The sequence below is a fragment of the Homalodisca vitripennis genome, chromosome 3, assembly GCF_021130785.1.
Source record: "Homalodisca vitripennis isolate AUS2020 chromosome 3, UT_GWSS_2.1, whole genome shotgun sequence".
Taxonomy (NCBI): domain Eukaryota; kingdom Metazoa; phylum Arthropoda; class Insecta; order Hemiptera; family Cicadellidae; genus Homalodisca; species Homalodisca vitripennis.
In genome coordinates this window covers 110,763,463-110,788,925 of record NC_060209.1, presented here as the reverse complement: position 1 = coordinate 110,788,925, position 25,463 = coordinate 110,763,463, and the positions used below count along the sequence as shown (strand labels likewise).

The 25,463-nt window shown below is 32.7% G+C and overlaps 1 protein-coding gene across 1 annotated transcript in view; it reads left to right on the top strand.

Moving 5' to 3' along the window:
* Nucleotides 1–23,093, top strand: part of LOC124357302 (akirin) — a 28,471-nt gene extending 5,378 nt beyond the window's left edge. The window contains exons 2-4 of the mRNA XM_046808964.1: nt 8,398–8,588; nt 17,128–17,290; nt 18,479–23,093. Of these exons, the coding sequence (XP_046664920.1) occupies nt 8,398–8,588; nt 17,128–17,290; nt 18,479–18,489 (365 nt within the window). The 3' untranslated portion in view covers nt 18,490–23,093. The remainder of the gene's footprint in view (nt 1–8,397; nt 8,589–17,127; nt 17,291–18,478) is intronic.
* Nucleotides 23,094–25,463: the final 2,370 nt, after the last annotated feature.

Below are 25,463 nucleotides of genomic sequence, written 5' to 3'. Positions count from 1 at the left end.
AGGCTCAGACATTTGTGAATCAAATTTTGAGATGTTGTTTTTTGGTATACCTAATTCTAAACTGCGTCAAGCTATGGACTTCTTAGGGCTACGCAAGCACGACTGCCTCAAACATTCCACATTTGTTTTGGATGTTCTAGGCCGGGCAGGCGATTTCTTTATGTCTACACTTCCTGTGTCTTTGAACTGCCTATACCAATGAAGAATAGGTTTATTAGTAGGTAGGTTATGTCCATAAGTTTTGTGTAAACGTCGTTGCACAAGTCACTGACATCAATTCAGCATACCACAAAACACACTGAGCTTTTTGCTGCACATTCGTCATGATTGCAACGCCTCTACTTACTGGAATGGCGACAGACGATGCGCGCCAAGTCTGCACATACCACTTTAAGGTTAGCTCAGTGGCGGAATTAAAACTCGAACAATTCGACTGCATTATGATGTTTGCTTTGCACACATTGCTTAACTATTTCTTTTACAATAAAGAATAAAAATTAAGGCTACCTTTTTTTATGACCCTCTATATGAAAAAAAGGCAAAACTCTGTATTACGGATACTTACTTTTTTAACTTGGTAAGTTATACTTGTTTCCACTTAAATAAGGAGCAATAAAACATGTCCATACACATGTGTTAACCCTTTGGACGCCAACGTCCGGTTGATCGGACCGTCGAAGTCTAGTCGAAAAACGCCAACGTTTGATCGATCAGCCGTTCGAGAAAAGCGTCTTTTAAAAGTTATTTTTTAACTTGAAAAGTCTGTTTAAACTGTTTAGGACTATTTTAGAAGTAAATAAGACTCTGTAATCAATTTTAATGTTGGTAGTACTAATGACCTTGACACAACTGTTTGTTTATAGTAGTCTGTTTCGTCCGAGAAATGCGCTAATATCAATCGTTATCATTCTGACGTGTTATCAAATTGCCCAATTCCAAGGAACGAAATTGTTCTGTGTGCAGTAGGCTAAGTACAGTTCAAGGTGGAAGAAGAAGAAAAACAAGATAGGTATTTTTGCACAAATTGTAAAAAAAGTGTCCACCCATTGTGTTTCCCTGAACACACATGTTAGAAGTGACGGAGACAAATATATATATATATATATATATATATATATATATATATATATATATGATTGTAAATAATGATTATCTTTTTGGCAAAGATTTTTCTTACTTTTTTTAAGAAAATCTATGATATAGACTTGTAGTAGTGAGAAGATGCTCTCATTTTAATACTATGTATGTACAAACGTATTTCCTACTGTAAAATTAATTCTAGTTATAGTAAATTTTTTCTAATATCAACACTATTCAAAGTTTTTTTTGTGAAACTATTTTTCAACTTTCAGTTCTGAATTTTTGTGAGCAGTCTTAGATATAATATCTGTAACGAATAAATATATCACTGATAGGTAAAAATATTTTTTTCGTACTGATATTTTGGCCTAAAGTGAAATTTTTATGTAAACAAATGTTTTGGTTAGGCATTACCACATCATAAACAATGTAGTTCTAAATGCTATTTATAATAACACTATTCGATAGCGTAAATAATTTCCTACAAAATAAAAAAAACATTCAATTAACATAAAAACTAAGTATAATACAGAGCAAAGCGTCATAGGTTACAAAAACGTCAAAACAGGGCTGATGGTTTTGGCAAGTACAGTTGGTTCGGGCGCTAGCGTGATGGGTAGGGCGGTAGCCTTGGGCGTTGGTGTCCAAAGGGTTAAGATAAAAAAACTACAATATTTTCTTAATCAAAATGTAAAAATAATTTAAATTTTTATTTTATAAACTAAATTTAATAAACGGCCCATGCTCGTTTTTATTATTGAGCTATTCTATATGTTATAAAATTTCAGTATTATATAATAATTGTATGCAACAGTAGTTACAATACATTAAAAAGAAGACTAATAACAATAACTACGTACCTTCATCGAACAGTTCAAACTGTAGTCATACGCTACTATGGTTTTGACTTTTAATAATCGGTCATCTTCTGGTGTCAGTGTCAATAAATATTAAAAGTGTGGATTATCCATCTGAAGTTGTCATAGTTTAAAATTCACAAACACGACAAATAAATAAATAGTTCAAGAAACACATTTGATAGGCCCATCACATGTGAATATTAAACATGATAGAACATCGTGGCCAGCAGAAGATCGTTAACCAGGAGCCAAACCCACATTTGAGTATATTGAAATATCTCACATAATTTTCTCATATTGATTGTCCCTTTTAAATTCTTCAAAAATTAGTTACATTTTGCTGTTTGTTACATACATGAAAAATTACCGTTACTAGTTTAAATCATAAATAATAATAATATAATAATTGTAATATTAAATTATTCATTCAGATAAAAACAATCCATTCATTTTATAAAAACAACCGAATGAGTATAGGCCGTTTATTAAAGTCTACTCTTAAAAAAACATCCCATTATGTTTATTTTTGTAAAAGTTGTAAATTCTTTCGTGGAACACTAGACCTACACAAATACCTAAATTTTTAAAAAAATCAAAACAGTTATACAGATATGTGCATTTTAGAAACTTTGTATGTTTGTTTCAATGTACGTACATAAAGAATAAAAAGAAATGCAATACAAATAAATTAAGATCATAAAATCACAATCACATAAAAATTTTGTTGTAGCCTACAAATTTTTTTGTTTTTAAAATTTTATCATTCAAATAAATATAGAAGTTATAGCCTACTCCCCCCCACATAATAAAAAAAATCATCTCATGTTTATTTTTGAAAAACTTATGTATTGTTTGGCACTTTCAGCGCTACCCCCTCAAAAAGACTTGGCACTCAGGGTTAAGCATCCTCTTTGGGTGTCTTATTGATGTTCTTGATTGGTTAGATTTGGTTTTGTAGTCATTTACAGTAATAGTTATTGTTATTCTTGTTTGTGGAGATAGGAGTGATGGTTTTTTTTTTCATACTCCATGTAAAATGAAGTATCATGAAGAGGTTTTATCTACAAACAATATGTGTAAGTGGGTGTTCCACCAAATTTTTTAATTGTGTTAGAATGAATTATTCACAAATTGTTTGGTTTTTGTTGGATAAGTAAGTTTTTATTATTTTATTTTGAAATTTAAATTGTTGAATTTACCTTTTAAGTTCCTCAATATTGCGACGGTACGGCGCATTTCTTCAACACTGTGACATCTGGTATATCCACACATTAGCATTTAAATATTATTGCTCCATGTGCTTTGTTTTTTATTTGCAAAATTTAATGCAAATGTGCTGCTTAACACGTTCAGTCATATTGAAATTCAACGCACACACACGGCAGTACTGTACGGAACAGAGCGCTGTGACTTACTGAGTGACCGGGTCATTCAATACCTAATATGGGAAGGAGTAGGCTCGCCCCTCCCCTCCAATAACTAGTTCGAGCTGGTCGGTTACGCCAGCCTACTGGTCGGCGGTCGGTTACTTATTGGACAGACCTCGTACATGTGAAATCAAAACAAACAAAGGCACTTTTGCATTTATAATATTGTTAAGATTAAACTGTGTTTAAAGTAAAGTATTTCAATGAATTTTAAGCTTAGTTATTTTAAATAATAAGCTTAATTTAAGTTTTAAAAATTCTTGAATATTAGTATTATGAGCTGCCTTGTATCAATTCTTTTAGGACTGTTAGCATAACCAAGGAAAACAACCAAATGGCATTTTGATTGGACCCTCGGAACTGCATAAAAAGTCTAAACGGCAGTATACTACCGCTCCAATTTTTATTTCTTTACTTTAGGCCAAAACTAAACTAAACTTTTTATATGATTTTTTTACAGTAGCGTACCAAAATAATATTTTGATTTGAGATTTTAAATACCTTTTCCTTCACAAAAATTGTTATGGTATCATGTTGTCATTGTCATTGTCAACTGTGATGCTGAAATGGAATAAGGTACATTAACATTTTAACACTAGCATCTTAAGTTTTTATAGTGAAACATTATAGATTTGAGACATATTCCTATTTATAATGCAGTTTGAATCTTGAGTCCTATAATAAAAGTGGAGCCCCAAATGCATGGTGGCAGCTAACTAGCGTTTAGCCAGGTTGAATTTTAAACTGTGAATGTTAACCAAACAGAATGTGTTGTTATTAATTTTATTTCATATACAATGATATGATAATTTTTAACAAACATTGATATAACATTATATTCGGGTTTAGATCCAGATAATTGCCACCTCACATTTAAGAGGATTTTCTTCTGCATTATTAAAGGAAAAACAAAATGTACCTTCAGAAATAATTGTTTTTTACAAAGGAGACATTTTCAAAATCGTATCTTCATGTAATGAAATCAAATTTATGTGTCATATTTAAAAAGTTAAGAAATACTTATATCATAAGTCTTCACCCAGTCATATTAGAAAGTCTTTGGAAAAATTAAATCTTCGGGCCTTTAAGTTTTAGATTATTATAACTACTTTTCTTAAAACTAAACACTTGTTTGTTGGCTATTAAATCAATCACGGTACTAAAACTATGTACGGCAAAAACATTTTGTTAAATTATCAATTATCACTGGTCATGAAAAAGCAGATCACTGATTCAGGGTGGCTAAACTAACAATAGAAAGTGGCTCTCTAATTACAGAAATAATGACAAACTCTATGTATATATTTCTTTTTTCACTAATGAACAGGGTTCACACTTATGAAACTGTGAACTGGGTGCATGGCCATTTGTATTCCTTTAAAACCCTTCATTGGATTGCATTCCAATTTTAACACAAGGTTAACAATTGCTAACTTTATAGTTTTAGAATTTAATGTCTTCAAGAAAATAAGTTGTAATTTACTAATAGAAGTCGTGAAATGCCTTTCCTTGTATGGAAATCATTGAGTACTTTACACTAAAATTTCATCACTTTTACACATGTTAACAAATCCAATGATTGTAAAATGGTTTATATTTGTACTGATTTCACGAAATAATGCAGTGGCTGGTCAGAGCCGGAATAAGTGAGTACGACATTTTCATGTGCGTACGGCTTGCTGCGCTGCGTCCTCATTGGCTGAATGTTTTGAAACATTTCTTATCAGCTTTTCTCATAAGGGCTTGGGACCTTAAATGGCAGCTTTAAAAATGTGTTTTTTTAATTTTCTATATTTTATTATTTTGTGTTAACTTATTCATTATTATCATCATGAGTTTTATATCATACCCATCACCTTCAGACTCTGAATTCTTAACATTTACAGTTATTGGCTGAATTCACGGTAGCTCTTGAGTAAGGTAATAATAATAATAATAACCGAAGATGAATTTAAGGAACGAGACATGTTTTTTAAGTAAGTATCGCTGCAACACTGGGGTCGGTGTCCCACGCTCTTGCTCTGTCTACCTTCATCTGTTAGCAAGCCATGTATACAATTAAGGCAAAAATCAATCATTAAATCAATATCCATTAATGCATATGTCAAATATCTCAGTCAATTGAGAATCCCGTCGATTGTGAAGTACGTGCTGTTATTTGTTTTCTTAGTGCTTAAGGAGTGAAAGTCACTGACAGAATTGTGAAGTATATGGACTAAGCATTATGAGTAATGGAACGGCATTCAAAGAATTAAGGGCGTTGAAAGATGGCCAAAAGAATGTTCATGAAGAGAAACAGAGTGGGCGACCCACAATGATCATTGATTTATTGCAGATAGAAAGTTAATGATAAAGTGAAAATAAAGAGACATTTCACTATTTCTTCAATATCAGAAGAGTTTCCTCAAGTTTAAAAAGTCTCAGTGAAATTTTTATTGAATGTTTAAAACAGGGGTGCCCAACCTTTTTTACCCAAGGGCCACGTTGTAAAGCCTTTGTGGCCAGGCGGGCCAACATCCCAGGGGATTTGGAACCCCAGAAAAAACGTATTGCCCGGGGGTTTGTTCCAGAAATTTTGTGCAAAATATGAGTTTTAAGGTTATTTAGCCCTTGTTTCCTGATTATTGTAATTTCTTATTATTTATTAGTTGTTATGTAAAGGTTTATAATATATTATGTTTTTAGGTTCTTTTAGTAGAAATAAATATAAACCCAGACTTTTGGATGTTTGCTCTAATTCTGAGGGAACAATAAAAAAGTCACCAATAAATTGAATACATTGATTTTAATTAATCCTACTAGGATACTAGGACATACAAATTACGTGGCGAGTGGTGACCTTGAGTTGGGTAGGGGTTACGTCGCCGCACCACGCGCTGTGCCGTGCTTTACGCGCGCTCTATTCGCCAGCCGGCAGCCACCACCGTAGTCAGTGAAATCTGCCTGCAACTACTTTACTTCTTTCAACACTCCACCAAATGAATACGGCTTGTTCTACGTGAAATCGGCTGGACTGCTTGGTTCTCAAAATTTGTATTTATTTAATATTTCAAATGCTTGTAAACTAATTTGGTTGTTTTGGCAACAAGGCGGACGACATAAAACTGACTCGCGGGCCGTAGGTTGGGCAGCCCTGGTTTAAACTATCAAGAAACATGTTTTGCATATGAAAAAGTTCATCCAAATGTGGCAAAACGGACTCAAGATCTCAATCACAGCATTTTGCTAAGAACAATTTAATAATTCACCAATTTAGTGCACAATGAGACTACTATTTATTTTTATATCACTATAAGTATCTTGAAGGTCAGTCAATGTAGGACAGTAGTGTAAAAATTATCATGTTGCAGTCACCATTAAATCACGTGGAAATCTACTATGACAACTGTATATATAAAGTTGTTTTTGTATAAGTGTCTTGATATTGATTGCGATTGAAAAGAAAAGTAGATCAAAGTATGAACTTTCATTTAAAAATAAGTGTTGAAAAAAAATGTATTTGATGTTGTTGTGTATCAAAAAACATATCTTGTATTTTGTATGACAATAAATACACTCAAGTAAGTTTTAACTACACACTTGTTTCTTTTACAATTTTAATACTGTCACTAACCTACATTTTATAGTTGGTTAATAAATGTTTTGTCACCTAAATAATTTCAATTGTTGTGCTGAGAGCAACATTGAATTACTACGTAGTCCACAAACTATCTTTACTAAAGTTGCAATATTTCAGTTATTTTTTAACTCAAATGACTGAAACCATATGTCATTGGATTTCTAATCAAATTGTCTATAACAAGTAATTCTAGGATACATGTACGATTTCCACTAAACAATTTTTAATTCGACTATTACTGTTAATTACTTACAAAATTTTGTTAATGTATGTGTGTGTATTTTAAAGGAAAAGGTTGAATAAAATGCACATACAAAACAAAATACCGGTCAAATTAGGATCATTATCTGCGTCAGCTTTGAATAAATCATTACTTTTACTGTCACTTAAAAATCTGAGTAACTTTAGTAGCACTTGATTGTCTTCAGTACTGTCACGATTCATTGTATTTACTCAGAAAACAATCGTAAACTAAAGTAATAGCGGGAAAAACAATAACAATAAATGAATTAACAGAACAACAAACGGCTGCCGTGTCTCGAAGATGAGTTTGTAAACAAACCACCTTTTTTCCGATATTCCAGGTGACTGCCAACAACATTTCATAGATCATAATCCATGGAGTAAGAAATAAAAACATGGATACAGCGAATGACTATCAATCCCAAAGTCTAAATACGTTTAAATGCATTTTTGTTACTGTAAAAGTCTGTGCCATCAAAAGACGTTGTCGGCAGTCTAAGGAATCCCATACGCGACGTCAAATAACGTTGTTGGCAGTGAAAGTGTTAAACAGAATAACAACATTGTTTATTTGTTTTGACATAAGTCTCTCTCCTTTATTAATATCTCGCGATCAAATAACAGTTTTAATTTCAGATAGAGCAACAATGCTGGAACTAGCCAATACCGGTCAAAGATGATAAGACCTCATGCATGTAGTGCTAAGCTGAAAGATATTCTGGTCATTTAAGTTCTCTTCCAATGGATAGACTAGTTAAAGTTTTTTGACTTGTTAAAAACTCCCATAAAATCCTTTGACAATGGTGGAATTAATAGGTCCTCCATAATAGGCATTTAACTTTGCAGTAACAAAACTTTTTCTTTATTTCATTGATATTAAAATCCATCCCAGTATAATTGTGCTCTTTTTCTTTTGTTGTAACTCTTAATTATTATTTTTTCTTTTGCCCCCGGAGTTTTCAATGACTTTGTATGAGTGGAACTAAACCAAATTCAAGCAAAACATACTTAAATTGGGTGAGCTTTGTAATTTCATAAATAACTGAACAGTTTTAGTATAAAATTAACTATTTTCAGCCACAACTTTCTATACAAACCCAAGGATCCTCAAGTTAGTTTTATTATTTTTGTTAATGCCTTCATGACTTACCTGTCAATGGTGTTTCAGAAATGATGGCTGCAGGCATCCGTGAAGAAATGCGCCGTCTTCATCGCCGTAAACAACTGCATTTCAATCCTAATGAGAGCCAACTTGACAGAGAATCTAGCTCTGACTCTCCGGGCTCTCCTTCAGCCAATAGTTTTGCTGCTACTTACCATCAGAGTCACCGGGATAAGCCTTTGTTTACTTTCAGACAGGTCAGATTTAGAATTTGTTATCCTATTTGTAACTGCACCTACTTTAATTTGCTGTATGGGATGGGATATGTATGTTATAAACGTTTAATAAATTGAATGCCTGATAATTCGAAGATTTTTCCCCACTTTTCACTATGTAAGCTTTTAACTAAAAAATCTGACAAATAGTAGTTAACACTGCATCTGGCAGTTGAAATTCCTATAATGGCAAGCACTATTTTGCTAGTTGTGCTTGCTTACCTTCATTCAAATCTATGTAGAAAGTTTATTATTGAAATAAAGTATAGACTATCATATATATTGTTTTACAGTACAAAACCAGGAACATTGTTGTGCAGTTGAAAAATAATAATTTAAGAACATTTAGTGATATTTGTTTTATTACAATTGAAAAAAAAAATAAAATATCCAAAAGTAAAGCTTTATACAAAATAGAAATAATTTTTTTATAACTTTTCAAAATAAACAAAATATCCTATGGAAGGTTTTTTATAGAAAACATAAAGAATATTCTAATTTTTTAAAACATTTTAGATTTTTTGTAGTAAATATTGAAATATTGTCTTTTTACCAAAAAATGACATATTCCATATTCTACAGGTTCAGATATTAATCTTTATGCTTATTATATTTTTACACCTTTGTTTCGTTGTAGAGCATAACATTTCAGAGAAGAAAAATATATTTTTATGTTTTTTTGTATGGGTTTATATGTAAAAAGTTTTGTAAATAAGCAGTATTTGTAAACTAGGCCTAAGCCTAGGTATAAAATCTTGTATATAACAAATTTAGCCTACAGGCTTACCTGTGAAAGTCACTAAATTATTTCACAGTAAATAAATATAAATAAAACTACTGTTCACTGTATAATTTATAATTCACAGTGACTAATGCCGGTGCATCAATATGGCGGCCACAGTCCTCTTCAATTTGCAAAGTTTGTTCACAAAATAAACATTTATAACTTACAAATAGCTTCAAGATATTTATACCACTAGACGACAAATTTCACAAGCGAAAGTTTTATACAGACACAACTCTAATAATGTTACAAGAAATACCAAAACACTAGCAATTAGTGAAACTAGTCGACTAACATTGAAAAAATGTCGCAAACAATGGCTGCTTCTTCGCAACATGGAACATGCAACTTTATAAATTCATTGCATAGTTATTACGCATTATTAACTCTACATCGGGCGCTAAACGGAGTTTTCCTCCGTGTATTTTTTATTTTTTTAAATAGTACTACTTTTCTGATGTTGGCAGTCGTTTCCCGCAGTGTACTTCACGAGCATCTTTCGGTGAAGCGAAACAATAGCCTCCCGCTTATCTTTGTCAAAATCTGTCAGTATGAGGTCTACTTCCCTGCGAGACTGGAGGATTCCTCCGTGAGCGCCCGATGTTGTGTTTGTAGTGCTTGGACGAAATCTCCGTGAGCGCCTTATTGTGTTTAGTATTTATGGAGTAATAATCTGTGTGCACCTAAATGTGTGACCTGTGATGGTTTCTTTTTAAGTTTTACAATATATTTTATTTGAATTTTGTGAAATGGAGAATGAAGACGAGAGACTTGTCAGTACAGTACCCGTGCTAGGGAACATTTAAGTACTGTTTATGGAGTGAACATTGTCGTTATAAGAACCAGAAGGAAAATGTTTTGAAACTTTGTGTAGTGTTTAAAAAAATTTTTAGTAAAGAATAAATTTTTATTTCAGAGTAATAACTGACATTACAATTGTATAATATCTCAAGAATTGAAGTAAGTTGTTTTTGTAAAAGTTAAAAACTAAGTTAATTTCCATATATTATTACAGTAGGTTAAACATTTTTACAATTAATTGCATTATTCCTTAAAATAAATCATGTTGTTATTATACAATAACATTTTTTAAGATTTTGAATTCCTTATTTGAAAAATTCATTACATAAGAGAGTAATTTTTATTTAATTTCTAAAAATGAATATATTGCATTGTAATTAAATCAGTATGAATATTTAAACAAATAAAAACAGTTTAAACGACTATGATATCCATTATTCGCTAACCTGGAGGAAACATCCGTGAGCGCCTGATGGTGTTTCTAATTTTAAGCGCCTGATGGAGGGTTATTCAATAAACTATACATCAAATTAATCTGGGAAACGACCCGACCAGTGTAATAATATTTGTCCTACTTAAATCGTATTTTCCATACTAAAAGTTTGATTAACACATTCGAGTCTACGCTCGAGCCAGACGCGAGCGCCATTGTTTAAACCCCCGGCCGGCGCTCGAGCGTGACTCGAGCACAGCTTTGCCGATTGATATACGGAGTTGCTCGAGTGATATTCGAGTGCTGTCTGCTGCATTGGAAAGCCAGCTTTAATGGTTAGTTCAGAAAAATTCCGCTAGGCGCTACTACTTCATACCCGCTTGAGGCTTTTGTTTATCCATTGACGTGGCCTGGCGCGTCGTCAGTCTGTCTACGACAACAATCATTTTTTTAGCATTTGAAATTTTTTTGGCAATTAAAATAATTATTTGTAAATATGTATATAGTAAATGCCTTTAAAAAAATTGAAATTACTTGTTTTATTTATTCAAAAGTTAGTTTTCAAGTAACACAAGACATGCGGGAGTTTTTATTTTTCTAAAAAAAAATGTAAGTTTTGAATTTTTTTTTTTTAATTAATTAGATTTTATAGGAATACAGTTTTTACATATCATTTTAAAGATGAAAGATAGAACTTTCAAGAAAATATAATATCTTATACATAATATTTAACAGTTTTCTAAAAAAAAGAATCTGAAAACCAATTAATTTATGCAGACCGGGTTATAAAAACAGCAAATAGCGAGCCAGACTCCAATGTGTTAAAAATATGACTGAAAAATAGACTAGTGACTAGCCGTCGTCTAAAAGATGGAGGATTAAATTGTTCCATTTACTCCTTAAATAATATAAAGGCCACAAAAATTTCACCTGAAAGGGCTCAATCATAGGAATTTTGTCTACTATGTTGGATTTCCGTTCTGACAAAAAAAAAAGAATAGGATTGGAGTTAGCTTTTTTTAACATCACATTTATATTTTAAAAATTGCAAAATATAGTCACCGAATAATCCATTATCAGCATACACGTTTAAAATATTAATACAATTAAATAAATAAGGTTGCATTACCTGATTGTCATACTTCTTTTCATGTAATTAATGGTTACAAATTAAAATGTTTAACATTTTAAACAAGAAATTGGAAAGACAAACATTTAAATAATAAACTAAATAACTTGCTCACAAAGATATAAGACTGTTATGATGGACATGTATCACTCTGCAGTGTTGGTAAGATTAGTCCACACCAATCTGACCTTTGATCTTTCTTATCGCTCAGCCACAGCTGTCTGCTTGCTTCAGACTTTTTAATTCGATTGAGCTATATATTATTTTGCTGTTTCGATTTTTAATTGAATACAAAACTGGCATTTTGAGTGTTATAACTTAGTAGGCCTATATTTTATACACCAGTACTTTTGAAGAGTAAATTTGTCTAATAGTTGCACATTTTTGTAATATTTTGACCTGACATTATTGTGCTGAATTTTACTCGGTTTATAACGTATGAAAATAGCACATTTTTCGAATAGCTATAATTAATTAACTAGTTGTCAATACTTATATTTTTGAAATTTAATTATATTGAATAAGGAATTAGTGAGTTTTAAGTTCATGATATGAATGTTTAATTTATTTATTTTATAAATGTTAATAAAATATAATTGACATTAGTAATAATAAAACTAACAACAAAACTAAATACATACATAGCATACCAGTGATACAGGTGAAAGGTTTGGGTAGAAACAACGGATTAGTATTGTAGTAGCTATAGAACTAATGCAATAAAGTTGAATTATTGTTTGGTTATTTACATGACTCATACTACTCGAGTTTCGTATGGCTTCCTCACTCATTCTACCCATAGTGCCAATTGTAATCAGTTAAGTTCTGTCTCTACATTGAAAAAATGCTGAATGTCCAGAATATATAGCAAGTAAACATTTTAAATGCTACAAGTGTACAGCGATTATAATGACACACATTGATGGCAGACCATTGTAAGCAAAAGTGATATTAACATGGGAAAAACAGTAACCTTGTTCAACAAGATTGCCATTTAACTATCAGATCAATACCTGAGTTAACAAGATTTGACAAAGAGAATGTTTCAGATCCTTCATGAAAATTTCTAGATGAAGAAAGTATGTTGAAAAGTGGTTCCGAAGTGTCTCACACCTCAATAGAAGGAATGTCAAAGAGTGATTTGTTCTGACATTCTAGAAAACATAAAAGAATATCCTATTTTCTTAGAATACATTATTATTTGCAATTAATTATAGTTTTTTACTTTTATGATCCCTAACCAAAATATCAGTCGATCCATTAGAAATCCCCTGGTTCTCTATGGCATTTAAAGCACAAATGACAAAATCTAAATTCAAGGCAATGATGATTTTTTAATATCAGTGTGCATATTGATTGGATACTGGAGGGGCATACAATGAGTGTGTATGGTAAAAACAGAATAATTTGTTTAAAAACAAGTCATGGATACTCCTCTAGGACAATGCCCCAGCTCACAACGTTCACTGACTTTTTCAGTCAAAACATTTTTAGCCAAACGCAACATCCCCGTCTTAGACCATTCACGCTACTCACCTGTCATGGTACCCTATGATTTTTTTTTATTCTCTTAACCCTCTCCCGCTCGCAAGGCATGAATCGGCACGGCCACCACATAGCTACTGCAGCTTAAACGGCACAGATCGGCACGCACTGCCTTACCCACTAGAGCCGATAAGTGCTGCTCTCGAGTAGCAATATTTGTACTACTACGGGTTGTTTGCTATCAGGAGACCATTTACTTTACTTTTACAGTAGATTTATTCCATTATTGTGCTATTTATATTAGTTGTGGGGAAACAATGGCGTGTTGTAGTCGTACACTTCGTGACAGTGAAATCGATCTCGTTATTAGTAGTGATTTCGACGATTCAGTGGCAGTGACGGCGAGCCAGACAATGACCTTCACCAAGTAACTGCGCAACAAACAACCTCGCGCCAACCCACGCCCAGCTGTCTGTGTGTCCCCTCCCTGGTCTCGTACAATCAACTTCATTGAACCAATATATAGTAAAATAATTAATATATATAATTATAGTTAATTACAATGACAGAACGTATGTAAGTTGAGGCGCCGCGTATTTTGACCGAGTGTGACCGGCAGAGCGAATTAATTGAGGTTAGAAGCACCGTGAGCGCTTGGAAACAATACGAGCGGGAGAGGGTTAAGGTAAAGTCAGTTTTGAAAGGAATGAGAAAGGACACTGTTGAAGCAGTAAAAGAAAATGTGATAGTAGTCATGCACAAACTTATGGAAAATGATTTGCAACATTGCTATGCATAGTGGAAAATGTGCATGGAGCAGTGTAAAGACCAATGAGGGGATTTTGGGAGATTACATCAAATTTTTAATATTTTGAATTAACTTTTTAGTCTCAGTTATTTTTTATAGCCACACCTTGATGTCCTCCTCACCCCAACATAACTTTCTACGTATGCCCCTGCTTATTTGTCATTACTGTTGACTATTAAATGAACAAGAAAATAAAACAATGTATTTCTTTGAAGTAACACCACTAGTATGTTTCTTTTGTCTAATCTGTTAAAATAGCCAAAAAGATACACAAAACAAATTTGAAATTAATTAAAACTATCCGGAGCCTCTGATCAGGATTGGTATCACTGGTTGGCACAACGTGTGGCATTTATTGGCTCTGTAGAGCCACCATCTTGGTTCATCTACCCACCAGCATTTGTCTCATTACTCGTAATGTACAGGGTTTCATGTTAAATCAACACAATTTAATATGTTCCATGCTGAAAATGTGAAACATTCCACACCTTATGCCTAATATTTGGTTGTTAATGACTCACAAAAGAGGTATGTCAATACTGTCAAAATCAGTTGCATCATTTCTGTTATATATAATATTGTAGTTCACCATTGCAGACTGTCTGTTACTCAGCATATGTTTTTCAAAACCCATTAGATGATGTTATGGTACAATGTTTATGGGGAAAGTGAAAATTTTTTTTCACCACAGTTTCTCTTTTTTTCTTACATATGTATCAATAACATTTTAAATTATATAACATATCTCCTGCATAGTTGAGTTAGTTCACACACAATAGAAATGAGTGTAATTTATAAAATATGTTATAATACACAGTGTTTGTATAAATGGGAAGAATATAAATAATTAAAAACTATGTACCAACACTACCGGCATCGTCCAAGTTTCACTGGGCAACGGCTTCGTGAAACTTGTCAAAATATCATGCTTCACAGAGTCCTGGTTCTCCTGGACAAATGGCACAAATGTAGGTTGTTTGCTGTCTTCTTGCAAGCACGCTCAGCACATTTTTGAACTTATTTTTCGTTTGATTTTCTTTTCTCTTTTTACAACTGGTACATGCCTTTCCGAGTTGGGATCATCATGATCAGAGCCTCTTTTGGAGACAACAGTTCTTCAACTACATTTAATTGCAAATCAAGTACCATGCTGTTGTTGGGGTTTTCATATGATACAGATAATATAAATTTACTATCATTACCTGTAGAAAGTGGATGAAAATCGTTTTGAGCGTTTTTCACTTGCAAGGATAATATGCCAACATTTCGTCTATGCGGTTGATTCAGTGAGCATTATATTGTTGTGGAGGAAAGAATAACTTACTTTGAAAACAATGAAAAAGTCCTCAAAAAAGAAGTAGAAGAAGAAAGAAATGTACATATCTATTGCATCCCAAGTTTTGCAACAACTTTTGGCTGCTTTCTACTGTTTCTGTTAGTACCATTTCATTGTCAAATTGGGTGGTGACGGAAGTAAGAGTCCATTAAATTTATCCTTCCACTTAGCAATCATGGCACTTACATCTTAATTAACCACTCACTGGCACTCAAAGTCAAGGATCTCCTGCTTGCCTATATAGAAAGTGTCGGAGCTGCCAATCATGATTCACCTCTTTGTCATCATCGGAGTTGTCAGAGCTCTGCACTTAGGCATCATTATCATGGGAGTAAAAATTCTCCAACTCTTCACCCTCATTATTATGCTCCTTTGTTCAAATATGCACTTACAGGGATGCTATAGGTCAGGGAAGTCAGGGAAAAAAAACAGGACTGGAAATCAGGGAAAAGTCAGGGAATCCGGTCTCAAGTAAGGGAAAAGTCAGGGAATTTCGACGTTGGTCAGGGAAAAATATAAAATCCCTTTACACAAATAAACTTACTGCCGCCGCGCCGAGTCCAAGCCTGCAGACGACGCGGCGCATGAAGCAAAAACCCTGGGGATTGTGTCGAAAAAAGTCAGGGAAAAATGAAAAATTTGGTCTGGAAATCAGGGAAAAGTCAGGGAATTTCATTATTGGACTCCTGTAGCAACCCTGACTTAGTAAAACATGCTCGAAAATAGTGGAGGATCAGAAGAAGAAATACAACAAATTGTCCCCCTTGGCCAGCATGACGAGTAGCACAACCTTCCTTGGGAGGCTTTGATCACACTACAGCATTACTTTTGTAGTAGGAATGCTACTGATTTTAAAATAGGCTGCCATGCGAACCTCAGCGGACTACATTGACATAATACACACTTAATGATAATATAGATAATAAATTCTTTGTCTTTTGGTTATTTTTATAAAAATACTTATTGAATACTAAAAAACTCACTCTTACAGCTATTTGTTCTGAATGGGGTTGGTATACACATCACTTAACATCAGTTTTTATGTCCTTAACGGAAACGTGAGAAGTTCCAGGATACACTAGAATTTCAGTAACACTGACACAGATCTACATAAAGTCCATCATTATTCCTAGTTTGTACTTTATTCTAGTATGAAATGAGTCCCTCAAAGGTAGCAAAATTCACAATAGAAACCAACAGCAAAACAAATAAGAAAGTCCTGGCACAATTACCACAAATCCTCCACCACAATAGATGAAGATGGATGCTGTAAAACTGTGAACGGGACTGGTTTTAGACTACTGTGGTCAAAGTACACCACATTGCATGACATCAGTTGGCTAATCAAAAAGCACATATATGTAACCTGGCCTGACTTTCGGTGATTGGTTTGATAGGGGTAGTGTAAAGATCAGCAAATATGTCACTGACTTGACTATTATGCATATAAGTATTGTATGTTGAGTGTTCCCATGAAAATTTAAATTTAAGTTTGTGGCAATCTTGCACTTGCTCTTTGTGTATGAATGTATTTTAGCTATCAGGTAAAATTTGAAGGTAGCTACAAATTGTGGTGGATCTGTTTTCATCCATTTTGTCATACAAAGGCCTTGTGTCATTAACATTATTGATTCTACTAATATTATTCATGTAATTAACATTATTGATTCTACTAATATTATTCATGTAATTAACATTATTGATTCTACTAATATTATTCATGTAATTGGTACTGTGTTGTATAGGTGGGGATTATTTGTGAAAGGATGTTGACAGAGCGAGAAACCCAGCTCCGTGAAGAGTATGATCGCATTTTAAACATGAAACTATCTGAGCAATATGAATCATTTGTCAAATTTTCAAATGATCAGTTACACAGACGTTTTGATATGGCAGCAGCACCAAGCTGTAAGTATGTTTTAAAATTATGTTTTTAAATTGGTTTTGGTATGATTTTATTGCTAATTATTTAATGCAATTTTTAGTAAAATTAAGTTTTGAGTCAAAAGCTGAAAATAAAAACTTATTCTCTCTTCCCAAGCAATTAGTTTTAATAAAATAACAATAATTCCCAAAATTCATATACATACATTTATGAACTCTCCGGTAATATTTTGGTTATTTTGTTTTTCGGACCAAGACAAACAAGAAATATAATATAAACATATATGAACAAATGAAACATACATATACAAATATAATTTCTGTCTGTGTGTTTTTAGGTTGTATGTTTTATTCCAGAATCCATAAAAATTAAAACATCTTAATTTGAAACTGTTTTATTATTGTTGTTGCATTTTCAAATTAAGAAAAACGTATCATGTTTCAAGGTGAAAGGTTTAAAGTTTTAAAGCTTAATAACATAACAATTAATATACTATTAATAATAGTATGGAAATGTGGGAAAAATAATAAAAGTACATACAAATTACAAACATTTGTAAGAGTCTTTGCTATATCTGCAACTGCTTTCTCAACTCTTCTATAGTATGTACAGAGCCTAAGATAAGCTCCCGATTATACTAACCTTTTGTGATTCAACTGAAACCCCTTTTTCAAAAACAGGATGGGAAAGCAATTTTATCTGCCTGCAGAAAAAAAACAAGTTTCTCTGGTTTTAACTTCAAATTGGCTGCTTGCGTTCTCTGAAGTACTTGTTCAAGGGATGTTTGAATTTTCTTACTAACGTGATTACATTGTTCAAATACACTGTACATGTTGTCCAGGACAAGCCCCTTAGCCTCTTGAATGTTGCAGGGGCACCGCACAGGCTAAAGAGCATTACTGTAAAGTAGTATCATAGGCTGTTTCCAATCAAGAAAGATATGCTCATTAAAGATGATATTATTGTATGGCGATATTCATATTTAGGCTAAGCCAGATAAGAAATTGTAGCTTGCTTGCATCTATACTATATGTTTCGGCATATGGAAAACTGGAGAAGACGTTCTCATATGGTAACAAATTATATAATTATTATCCAGTATCAAATAATGTGATACATTTTCAAGGTGCATTTTAAGAAAGTACAACAAAGTTTGATTTTGATATAATTATGTAAAACCTGAAACCAAAGAGTGTTTTTACTTTTTTCAGATCTATCTTAAAAGAGAGAGAGACGGACGGAGTGTCTTTGAGACAGCGGGCGAAACTGTGCCTGATCATTCTTTCATCAACTGTTTCAATTATTTAGCGTCAGAGAGATGTGGCTACTGTAAATACGTATTAAATTTAAATGGTGGATTTTAATTATTAATTAATTACTATAATAAATATTGATGAAACATTTTCTTTAAATAGAATTTAAAAATGGTTCATAAAATGTGTAATACATATTTTTTCAGGGTATTTCTTTTTTGCAGTGAAATTTATTTTGTATCTTAAGTACATATTTAGTACAATTTTGTTGTTTTGATGAGTTTAATTAAAATTTTGACTTAAAATTATTGCAATTATTTTCCCTTTTTAACAAGTTAATATATTATTCTTTGTCCCAAAGTACAATATATCTCTATTCTTGAAATCTTCCTAATTGCTGTAAATAAATTGTCATTAATTTGTTAAATGATGAAATACCTACTTAATTTTTCAATAATTATTTATTATTTGTGTGTAAATTTGCATCAGACTTACCAGGATTTAAAAGTATATCATCGGTTCCTATAATGTTTCACTTTGTTGAAATACAAACAAGAGAAATAATATAATACCAAATCAAGTACAAGCAGTGGAAGCATAGAAGTTTGTTGGAAGCACAAAACCTGCAGGCATTGTGTCCTTTATTCAGTCAATATACATCACACACTGTTGCCAAGTTGATTCCAGTAATGCCAGCACTTGGTCAATACCATATTAATGTAAAATCTGACTGATTTTACGTCAGTCTCTATTCTGTGAGATAATCGATCTAGGTTACTTCAATGTTGTATATATTATTAATTATATTTTCTTGTTCAAAATAATTACAAATAGGTTTTTTTACATATGTTTAAGTGATAATATTTATATTCCTAAAAGCATGTTTTGTATGGAAATTTTTATTAATTACTTAGTGATTTAAAAATTTATACATTTTATATTTATCAATATACAAATTTAACATAGTCATTACCTCCATCAGGTAATTATTTAAAACATACTAATGTTATACAAATCATTGTTGAAAATTCATTCTTTTGTTTCATTCATTTATTTTCTTTTCATTTCATCTGTGATCAACTTGGTTGAAGTTCAGTTGTCTGCTGACCTGAGATTGAAGTAATTGGGATAAATTGTTACTGAGAGGCTGGAAAATTGAATTTGGAAGACATTCATGTACAACTGTAACAATTTCTGACAGATTAATGTATGAATAGGGTGAAGAAAACACTTTATATATAATGAAAATGTGGCTATAACGATACATTCATGATCAAAGAAATATCAAACAAATCGCAAAAAATATCTGAATGATTTGTGAGACATACTATTTTAAAAAGATGAACACTATGTGAAAATCACATGTGTAATGACTTTTTTATGTATTAAATGAAGATAATCAAGTCAAGTAAACGGCTTTCTTTCAGTTGTTTTACATATAAAATTAGTACATTTATTTGTTTAATTAATTAAACAAAATGTACTCCATATATACATACATGTACTCATATGTATGTACTCATAATTGTACAGCACTCCATATATTTACTAGGCCTAATAGTTTGATGTGGTATATCTTGAAGAAAAAAGTTGGACCAATATTCTGCTATAGCCTACTTTTAAATTATATAAATAATTTTATTTATATTAGTCATTTTGAGTAATAATAAGCTTACACTTCAAAATAATCATGCATATTATTAATGCTTCCTTTCATTAAATACATCAGTTTAAAATATGTATAATTTTCTTGATACTTTCTCCGTACTATTTATTTTGAAAAAAGCAAATATTTTGTTTGAAACATTGTATTCAGCTGTGGTAGCGAATATTTATAATAACACTACGATATTTACAGTAATATATTTCTGTATTCTGTAATGCTGTGTGTCGCTCTTAGTAATAAAAGCTATAAACAGAAAAATAATTTTACAGATATGACACAAATTCGTCATATAATTTAAAAGTTTACTTACTAAAAACTGCTTTATCAGGTGTTTATTCATAACTAGCATTGGTTTGACATTTTTATATAATGAGTATCCAAAATTTTAGGTTCTAAATGTAATATTTAAAACACACTGATATGCACAGGTCTTTGAAACTACCCCACATAAGGCCTCTGCAAAGATACAAGTGGTGAGTGATCCCATAGTTCAATGTTTGTATTGTTCGTATGGAACGGCAGGATGGTGCCACACAGTGCTGCTGGTCTGTCACTGCTGTGCATCATGTCGGACCCAAACGTCCATCTAGCCTCTCTATATTTACTTTCTGCTGCAAATTTATACTGTTGTTCTTCAAAAAGTGTCTAATCTTGCTTAGTATGTAGGTCTGGTTCACAATTTATATTGACAATTCTGTTGTATTAAAAAAAGAACAGGTTGCATCTCTTCTCAAACCGACAAACAGATGATGATATTCAACAAAGTGAACTCTTAAGCCTGTTTATAGAGTGAACACAGGACATTTTAGGCATGTGCAACCTAGCTAACACGCGTCTCTTCAAAATACTGTTTTCAATAAACAACAGTAGTTGGACAACTATGTCAGGAAACTTCATTTTGATGACTAGATAAAACTTAAACACAAAAACACCACTTGTATCATGGCCATTGTAGCTTTACCACTTACTTCTTACCACACCTATTGTGGCCGAGGCCTAAAGCTCTCAGGCTGTTAATTGTATCATTTTAGCATTGTGTTCAAATTCGCTATTTTTAATGGCTTTTAATTTTGTCACTAACTGTTTGATTGTGTGACCATGTGTTTACTGTCAACAGACTTTTCTTGTGCCTACGCTAGAAGTAAATCACAAAACTCATGATAATAAGCAAACATAAGCCTTGTTCTCAAGTTTTAAATAGCGAGTTAATAATCTTTCAGTTGTGTAGGGAGACATTTTCAGTAGGGAATACTGAAACATATATCTTGAGAACATTTTTTTTATTTTTTTATTGATCTTTGTTCATATAAAGCCTCGTGGAATACAATTAAATCATGTTATCATTGTTTATTTTTCAGTTTCAGTCCTGTATTTGTCACTTGTGTGATATCATAGCCCTAGTGCTTGTAGTATAGATTCTAAACAGGGTGCTATATTATATGAACTTTCTTTATAAAAACAATGATGAGAAGAAATTTAAAATATACCTATAGTGAATAATATAAATCAAAATAGTGGATTCACACAAAGAAATATTATTGATAGAAAATTGGTGTAATGTCTTCATCCTATGCATCATTTTAATTTATTTTATTAGTAAGTATAATTAAAGCAACCATTCCAGTGAATATTTCAGATTACATTAAGTTACATTTGTTTCCCCTTAAAATACAGATTTTTAATGTTCTGGCCTGTTAATCTGTAAAAGTTCTACTGATTCTACATCAAGAAGAAGCATTTCTGTCAGAATAGTTGAATCTAATTAACATTGAGACACACTATTACTAGAGATCTTTATGAGTGTTATTAGTGATTTATTCACAGTGTCAGCATTTACAAAATAAATTTATAAGCATTTTCTTTCAAATGAGGATGTTTTTTCTGTTCTCACAATATCAACTTGATGGACTTGCTTATATACCAAATTATATTAGCGTCAGTTGATTTCATACACTGTGATTCTAAATCCGTACACATTATTACATTTTACTGTACAACAATGTCCTTAGTGTAGACAATAACAATAGAAAAATATGCAGGTAGTGTAGTGTTACTTGCGGTACGGCCTAATTAATTTCAGGGGAACTGTTTGAAGATATTCAATGACACTGAATTTATATAGTGTTTAGTTTGCTATCTTGGCATGGAATTGCCATGTTAAAATTCATTGTTGCCATTACAAACAAGGTACTCACTCATTTTACAATAAATTTTATGTTATATGAGTGAATTGATTACAAACATTATTAAAGAGAAAATCCCCTTTAAAAACTACTTATTTATTGAAATATTCATAGATCATTTATTGTAGAACTATTTTTATCGTTATTTATTATTTACTAGTTTTAGGTTATAAGCCTGTATTAATAACAGACTTACAAGTTTTAGTTTTAAGAATAGATTGTAATAGTTTAGTTATAAGTTACAACCATTTTTATATCTAGCCACCTCTCTCTCGATCTCAAAGGAAAGAATGATTCTGCCGTTATATTGGTAGAATAAATATTATAGACCTATTATGCCTAGACTATAACTTATTTATATTATAAAAGTGTAACAATTAATGCTTTGCTGCATCGGCACTTGCTTCATTAATTAATTATTAAATTTTTTTACAATGGCTAAGTTTATAATATACTGTCAGACTTACAGGAAATACCAATTAGGTAAGCTCAATTCTAAACCTATTTTATACAATAAACAATTATTGCCTTGTAGAAACAATCCTTTGTATGTTTTGTGTGTAGCAGTTGTACAAAATAATAATACAAATATATGTCTATCAGGTGTTTGTATATTACTTAGAGTAACTTAACGTTAATGAGTTTGTTGTCTTTACTTTCAATTTTAGTGGCAAATTTATGAAATGATAATTACTGGGTTGGAAATAAAGTACTGCAAACTGAATTTGATCATTATTTTGTTCCCGATTTTCTAATTTTATGTTATGAGCATAATAGCATAATTCAGATTGTAATAAAAGATCAAATTCTTACTGGCCTTTTGATTAATGAATTTGATGGACTAATGTTCAGAGTATGAAGCAACTGCGATTTATGCACAAGGCAGTAATGTCCTGCCACCTATAGAGTGTTATGGTTTACTACTTATTCGTGTTGTTTTAAAGGGGTTTTGAAACATCTGAATGCCTTCTGGTGCATGGTCAAAGTCTTCAAAGCGGGTTTCAAACTCTTGTCGTAGCTTAGACATGATTACCAAAACCTAATCCTTCGGGAAGGTAGCAGTGCTTAGTGCACTTAAGTTCTGATAAGATTCAAAGTGGTTAAAGTTCATACTTTCTAAATGCTTCCCGAAACGTATGAGTTTTTTCTAAAAGCTTTGACATGCCAGTATAAGTCACAAACTGAAGTTTCCACGTTTCACCTTGTACCTGGTTTAAGTTTTCACCTTACAGTTTCAAGTTCAGAAAGTTAATATGTGCCGTGAGGTTAACAAGAAAAGCCAATTTCCATACAAACACATTGTCAGAATGTTCAGGTAAGGGATGAAGCTGTTCAGTCATAAAAATATCAATCACTTCATGAAGTTCGAAAAACGACTGAAATACTTTGTCTCTGTTGAACCAGCGAACTTCACAGTGTTAGGGAACATCTGGGTATACACTGTCAATTTCTGCAAGAACATTTTTGAACTGGCGGTGTTTGAGGGAACTAGATCTAATGAAGTTAAATGTTTTTACAACTACATTCATCACTTCAGCTACATCTTGATGTTTACTACATAATGCTTGTTGATGGATAATGCAGTGATAAGTCACTGGTTGAACACCGCCAGCTGTTTTAACAGAATTGCAAATGTTTCCAACTACTCCAGTTTTTCAACCAAACATATTTTCCCACTATTAGTGGTAACATCCCTCATGCGTTTGAAGTTGTGATCAAGATTAGAAATGGTTTCACTCAATTTTACAAAGATTTTGTCTCCGGTCACACTACTCTCCATAGAGGAACATCAACCAATTCTTCTGTAATTTTAAAATCACTGTTCATACCACAAACAAATCAAAGAACTTGTACCGAGTCAGTGACCAGTTAATTCATCAAGAGTGATTGAGAACCATTCAAAGTCCTTGCATGTGTCTTTCAGCTGATCAACATTATTTCCAAGACTTTTTCGTATGGTGCGCTACTGTGTTTGTCGACAGACTAATAGCATTGAACAGTGAATGTTTATCAGGGCAGATTTCTCCCACACTTACCAAGATTCAATCTTTCACCAATTGGTCATCGGAAAAAGGTTTACCAGCTTTAGCCATAATTTGGCTGACTGTGAAGCTTGCTTTTACAACAGCCTAGTTTTATTGAGCTTGTGTGGTAAAAACTTGACTCTGATTTTAAAGGGAATTTTTCAAAGAAGCAATTTTGTCCTCTCATATGTTTCCTGTTAAATTGGAATACTTGCTCTTGTGTGTTGTTTCATAATATCCCTAAACATTTAATGCTCTGAGAACAGTGACAGTCTTGTTGCAAATAAGACATATCGCTTTATTATTGTTATTTGATTAACTTCACCTATTGTCACCATCAACTGATATCACAACGTGGTATGACTAGGCTGATGGACAGATAAGAGTACACGTGGCTCTATCGCTCCTGTGTTTTATCATAATTCCAGTGGGTTTTTCTTATATGTTTTTGTGAATACTATGCACAGTGTGGCTCAAGTACCTTTTGGACACGAGGGTAAGAACAGTTTATCACCTTTTTTTTCCAACCTGAAATTATCCTTATCAGTGTAATTATGTCAATGAGTCGACCCCTGTTACATCTCCTGCAGTGACCCGCTCAAGGTCAACTGATAAGGAGCTCAAGCGTACCTTGTCTGATACCGGTATCGGCAATGAGATCTCGCCCCAGGTTACTGCGGCAATAGAGCTGGCAGTAAACAAAGCCATCTCATCCCAGCAACTTATGGCTGACATCTCGGCTAGTCTCCGAGATCGTCATCGCAAACCTGACAACTGCGCTGACCGCTGCTAACAATCGCATCGACCAACTGATGTCCGAGGTGAGCAGATTGAATCGCAACAGAGGCAGCGAGCATTAGATGATCTTGCTCAGTAACAGCCTCCAGCTTTTCGGTGTACCTGAGTCTCCGGGGGAAGATACGGACGCTTTCGCTCTGGATGTCTTCAGTGAGAAGCTGGGTATCAAAATTGAACTTCAGAACATTTGCCGTTCCCATAGGGTTGGCCGTGTACAACAGTTAGGCGCCGAAGCAGAAAAGAAACCGCGTCCCATCTTAGTAAAATTCACC